The sequence below is a fragment of the Elgaria multicarinata genome, chromosome 1 (genome assembly GCF_023053635.1).
Source record: "Elgaria multicarinata webbii isolate HBS135686 ecotype San Diego chromosome 1, rElgMul1.1.pri, whole genome shotgun sequence".
Taxonomy (NCBI): domain Eukaryota; kingdom Metazoa; phylum Chordata; class Lepidosauria; order Squamata; family Anguidae; genus Elgaria; species Elgaria multicarinata.
In genome coordinates this window covers 126,311,449-126,317,680 of record NC_086171.1, presented here as the reverse complement: position 1 = coordinate 126,317,680, position 6,232 = coordinate 126,311,449, and the positions used below count along the sequence as shown (strand labels likewise).

At 42.1% G+C, this 6,232-nt stretch overlaps 1 protein-coding gene across 1 annotated transcript in view; it reads left to right on the top strand.

Moving 5' to 3' along the window:
* The first annotated feature begins 2,403 nt into the window (after positions 1–2,403).
* BTBD8 (BTB domain containing 8) overlaps positions 2,404–6,232 on the top strand; it is a 40,716-nt gene continuing 36,887 nt past the window's right edge. Inside the window, exons 1-2 of the mRNA XM_063136417.1 lie at positions 2,404–2,546; positions 3,773–3,970. Coding sequence (XP_062992487.1) covers positions 2,404–2,546; positions 3,773–3,970 — 341 coding nt within the window. The remainder of the gene's footprint in view (positions 2,547–3,772; positions 3,971–6,232) is intronic.

Below are 6,232 nucleotides of genomic sequence, written 5' to 3'. Positions count from 1 at the left end.
TATATTTAGGATTGATCTGCAAACGTACATAATGAAAGATTTGGGGACACTTAAGTATATTCACGTGAAGTTGATTTGAAACAAACTACAAAATAATGTTTTTCACACAACATTCAAAACTTATTTGAAATTTATTGCTAAGTGTGGGGAGACGATAGCATATCTCAATTCTAAAATTACTATGAATGCATTCATGGATTACAGGAACATCTGGGGCTCGTCCACATGGGCGCTTTGCCCCTGGATTGCTTCGGAGTGGCGGTACATGATGCAGCCGCCACTCCAAATCAGTCCAGGGGCAAAGCCCCTTCTGCGGAGCCTTGTTAAGGAAAAATAAATAAAATTTAAAGGGGGGTGGTGGAAATCCTGCCAGGGAGGGAGCACCCCATTCCTCCCCCCCCTTGTTTCCCCCTCCTCCAGGTAGCTGTAAATGTGATCCGTCGCATTTACAGCTAACAACAGCAACAAAAAAACACATCAGCCCCATTTTCCCATTAAAACCACCACTAACCAGCACGGATGCTCCTAGGCACCCCTGGACCAGCCTCGTGAGTGCTCGGGTGGGTGGGCACAGCGCTAGTGCCTGGACACCCTCAACTCTGCTCCTTCCCATGTAGATGCTGGGAAGGAGCTTCAATGTGGCTGCGTCCCGGCTCGTGCCGCTGGGTGCAGCATTATCAAAGTCGTATAGATGGGGGCCTGGAATTGTTAGCTAAGCTCAGGCATGAATCCTCATGCTAGGGTTGTCTCTTGAGTTGGAACTTCAGAATTAAAAACCGTAGATTACTTTCCCCACAATAATTACTTCCATGTCCAAGATACAAATGACCAGCAAGAGTACATACTTGGGGTAAAACAGGATTGGTATGTCAAGAAATGTAAATCAAGTGGAAGAGCTGCAATTCTAAATGGGATTCCCTTTGGCTTACCATGACTTGAATGGAATGGAGATTCTATATATAATTACTGGGGTATACTCGTTTTCCTGAGCAAATACAATAAAATTTAAATTGCAGGAAAAACTGGTGCTGTAGCCACTGCATTTGTCAGATTCTTAAGAATTGCAGGCTGAAATCCTGTGCACACTTACCTGGTAGCAAATGCTACTGAATTCAGAGGGACTTACTAAATTTTTCAGTGCTATATCGTTTTAATTATGTGGTTTATATTGTATGCCCTTGAGAGGACTTTGTCTGGAAAGGTTGCCTAGAAATGCATATATATATACACATACATACATACACACACACATATAAATAAGTATAGGACTGTGCTGCTATTTTCATTTGTTGCTTGTTAAAAAGAAGCAGCAAGTTTCTTGCTTTCCCATGGACTGCACAGGCTTAAGATGGTTTATGATGAATTTCTTGTATCCAAAGAATCTGTTTGTTTATTCTCCAACGCCGTCTTTCTCATAGATCACAACACCGGCAGGCTGCACCTATCCATACATCACATTCCTCCTACTGATTAATTGCACAGTTTTGCAACTGAACCAAGTCTTCAACCTGGCCCGAGGGTGAGGATAATTGTCTGGGATTGAACTTCTCCAGAGCGGTAGCTAGCCTGCGCGGCTTCTGCACAGTTGGCATCTTAAGCCAAAAAAATAAAATTTGCAAAATGTGGACAACTGGTCCATTCTATGAGGTCACAGAATTTAGCTTTCTGGGATGCTAGCTAGATTAGCGTATTTCAACAGAAATTGTATCCCGGCGTAAACTGATGTAAACATTACCGTCGCTAGTGGGTAGCCTGCAGAGCACACACATATATATCCATATCTATGTATATCATATACTATATAATAACATCTCGCTTCGTGCCTCTGTCATGTGCGTATTTCCCCCTTCCCAACCCTTGTACACAACCTATTGTTCCTCCTCTTGAGGACCTGGATCTCACTCATCATAGCCTAGACTACCTCAACGCGCAAACCTAGGGCGATATCAGCCTTTGCCATGTGAGCAACAGGATGGTAAACAAGATAAAGGCGGGACTCAGCGGTTCCAACAAGGCAGACCAAGCCACGATTGGTCTAGATCTTTTTTCTGTCCAACGAGAAGGAATGAAGGGGTGGGCATAACTTCGCCACCACCAACACAGAAGACGCTTCCGGCATGGATAAAGCGCCTGCTAGTTCGGCAATTTTAAGAGATTCCCTACTTGAGCTAAGCGTGACTGGCGTAAAGAAGAGGCTATCGTTTGCGTAGCGGGGATGAGGAGAGAGAGAGAGAGAGAGAGAGCGAAGTGTTAGCGGAAACATGCTTCGTGCATTTCTCAAGGGCGGGCTCGAACGGCGTAGCTAAGGGACCGTCTGCTAATCCTAACTCCTCGCTACTGACGTGGGTCGTTTCAAAGCTTGGTACCCAAAAGATCCTGCCCTGCCGGGGTAGCTTTTGCTTCATGGCGCGCTGTGGGGGGAACGCGGCCTCCCGGGCCTCTGCGGGGACCCGCGAAGGAGGAAGAAAGGGCAGCGACAGGGGTGCCTCAGAGAAGCGGAGGTTGAAAGAGATAGTGGCTGAGCAACTGAGGCAGGATATGGGAAGGTAAGCGCAGGTGCAGCAAGGAACCAGCAAGCCGTGAATTGGGACTGGACCGGGACGCGGTACTGTAGGGGACATCTTCAGGCCAATTCACACGCTACGCTTCTATACGGAAAGTACTTCCATGTAAGGAGCGTTGTGAAACCCACGTGTGGCTCTTCACGTGTGTTGGTCACCTTAGAGAAATAATATTGTACATACACCCAACAAACTGCATTCATGAGGTCGACAAACGGGGCAACTACATCAGTTTGATTTAAAACATCTAAAATAAAAACCTTATAAACCATCTTTCCGTGCATCTAGGTACCCAAGGTGCTCATAATAAACAAATATAAAAAAAAATCCAAAGCGTAATCACCAGCAATCATTGCAATACAAAACAAGTTTTAAAATGGCGGGGTGTTTGGGTGGACAGGAAGAAGCAATTGTATCGTTACTGCTTTGTTGTGGAGACTGCTTGTTTGTAGGTCAGGAGGCTGGGTGGTTGTTTCCTCTATGGGAGGTAATGGCTAGGAGATACTCTTCTGAGGACCAGAGAAATCTCTTGAAAATAACAACAACACCCACCCCATCCCGCTAAAGAGATACAGCAGTTATTGAAGTTTATGGGGGTGGATGTTAAGATGGGAACAGACAGCTGTGAGCCAAATGTAGGGTGGCCATATGAAAAGGAGGACAGGGCTCCTGTATCTTTAACCGTTGTATTGAAAAGGGAATTTCAGCAGGTGTCATTTGTATATATGGAGAACCTGGTGAAATTCCCTTTTCATCACAGCAGTTAAAGCTGCAGGTGCCCTGCCCTCTTTTAAATCTGGTCACTCTAGTATAGCTCCTGCACTTTAACTGTTGTGTTGAAGAGGGAATTTCAACAGGTTCTCCATATATACAAACCATACCTGCTGAAATTCCCTTTTCTATGCAACTGTTAAAGATACAGGAGCCCTGTCCTCCTTTTCATATGGTCACCCTATGCAGTAGTCTGAATTTTTGAACTCTCCTTGGGGGTGTGGCTGTGGGGACTGTTTTGATGAGTGCCTGTACTCCAACATTTACTACTAAACCAGTGCTGACTAACTAAGGTAAGTGTGTGTGAGAGAGTGAGTGTGAGTGCATGATAAGGAGATTTCTCAAAACTATTTGTATAATATGCTGGTATGTTGCAACCTATGTGTCACTTCTCTGCTCTCCTTTAATTCAATTGTGAATCTGTTTCTATTCTGTTGCAGGCTTCTTAAAGAGGAAATCCAGACAGACATCACTTTCTGTGTTGGGAATATTCTGTTCAGAGCTCACAAGGCAGTGTTTGTAGCAAGAGTTCCAGACTTTATTTTGCACGTTGCTGGGAGAGGGTTAAATAATCTAAGCAGGAGTGAAGTTATTAATCTGGAGAATTTGGAACCCTTTGAATTTAAAACATTCCTACAGTAAGTTTCCACTTTTCTTTCTTTGCTGTTTCAAAATGCAGTTCAAGCTGGTATTTTCATTACTGTTGAGATAGTAAAGAAACCTGTTACAAACTGGTGCCTTTGATAGTAGGACACCAGGTTGTGCCATTAGAACTCCTCACTAGACATCAAGGGATGGATTTGACCCTTAAGTTGGAGAACAAATTTGGAACAGGTGATTTCCCCCCTTCCTTTTCTCCTATAATATGCTAAAACAACATTGTCCCATTTTTAACATATAGATTGGGAGACATAGCCTGACATAAACACTCCCCTGTGTTGTTTTGACGCGTCAGTTTATCTTAACATATGATTCAACAAATATTAAATCAGAAGGGGACAGGAAAAAGAGATGGCCAGCAAGTAATACAAATATTATTACTGCCAAGAGTATTTTTGTATTGAGTAACTAGCAGTTTTCTTTGTCAGTGAAATGTTTTTCCTGTCTGTCTACTAGATGGTTTAGCTTGTTCAGAAGCTGATTTTTCATCAGGGATGCATTCTTTGGAGTGAATCGACTTTGTTGATTTTAAAGATATTTACCAAGGAACTGTGGAAGGTCTGTGTTTGTTCTACACAATTAGTGGTACAAACGTAGAGCAACTTATCTGGGAGTAAGCTCTATTCAACTCTTATGGTGCTTATTTCTGTGTAGGGCATACAATTGCAGCATAAGGCTGTGAATTGTGAAGTGAACATTAGCACACCAGTTTTCAAGTGTTCAGTAGGTTTAATGTTCTGTTGTATGTGTTTGTTTCATGTTTATTTTCTTTGACCAAAAGGCCAAATAAACAACATAACTACAAAAATACGTTAAAATAACCCTCCAAGGCTAAACTTTGGATACACAACTTCTAAAGAGATGGGTCTAGCTGTTAATTAATGCTACTTCTAAAATGATAAATAATAAAGAAGTACTTTGGTTGCAAACTCTATGAATAACTGTGTTTTAATTGCATCTTTAGTTTTTAATAATTTTTATTTTATGTTGTACTTGTTTTGTGAGCTATGCAGAGAATGTGTGTTATGGGGCAGCTATATAAATAAAACGACTGAAAAGAATGGAAATAGCATGTTCTTCTTCAAATAGATAAATATAAAATGTACCTGTTCTGCTTTTGTTATGCATTCTGGATTTGTAACTCTTGACCATTCAGTTGCTCCAATGAAGTAGACATGTAACTTGTTGTGTTTCATGAGCAAACTCAAAACTAGAAATGTAATATTGATGGAGACCAGCTTCTGGGCTTAGCTACACTTTTAAGAACAGAAGAGCCCTGTTGGATCAGACCAAGGGTCCAGCAGCATGAAAACAATCCCACATCCATCTTTTTTCCTGCTTGCAGCTGATAATTCAGTAGCGTATGTCCTCTGAAAGTTCCATTTATGTCATAGCTATTGGATTAGATAGACTTGTATAATTCGCCTTTAAAGCCATCTAAGATGGTGCCATTAACCCATCTTGTGGTTCTCATCAGTATGGAGACCATTCTCGCCTGCCTGCCACCAAAGCTAATGAGTATAAGGGAAAGGGCCTTTTTAGTGGTGGGCCTGCGTCTCTGGAATTGGCATCCATCAGGGGGTTGTCAGGCCTCTTCTTTGCTGGTCTTCTGGAAGGCTCTGAAGACCCACCTATTTTCGTTGGCCTTTCCATAGTCTGTGGGCTGAAGGTTTTATGGGTATTACTGGGTTTTATAGCATTTTTATTGAACAATTTTTTCTTTATTTTGCATTGTTTTGTATTGTATTTATCTTGTATGCCGCCTTGAGAAAATGCCACCCTTAAAGGCAGCCTCATTTTAAATCAATAAATAGTGGGTTCTGTAAATAAATTATGAACTGTATGAGGAAATGCTTCCTTTTGTCGGCACTGAATATACCACCAATCAATTCTGTTGGGTGATCTATGGTTAGGGGATGGCATGTGTAGAAATGTGCGTTGTCCACTTTTTCCACACTGTTACATAGATTTAGAAAATTATGAAGCACAATTCAATTGGATATAGTTGACATGGCAAAATATGACCTTTGCCTGAGGAAGGTTTAGTCCCCCTCCCCAAGTTTGTCTCCATGTATACAACTTTGTTTTCTCCCATACAAGTGAACAGTTGCAACTCCTGTGTGGAAAGGCTGGGGACACTGTTGTGGGTGAGTGAAATCCCCGCCCAGCCGGCTAGAATCTTAATGGGAGTGCAAAGTGTTTTCTGCACAAAAATACATTTTGCTTATTGCAATACTAGT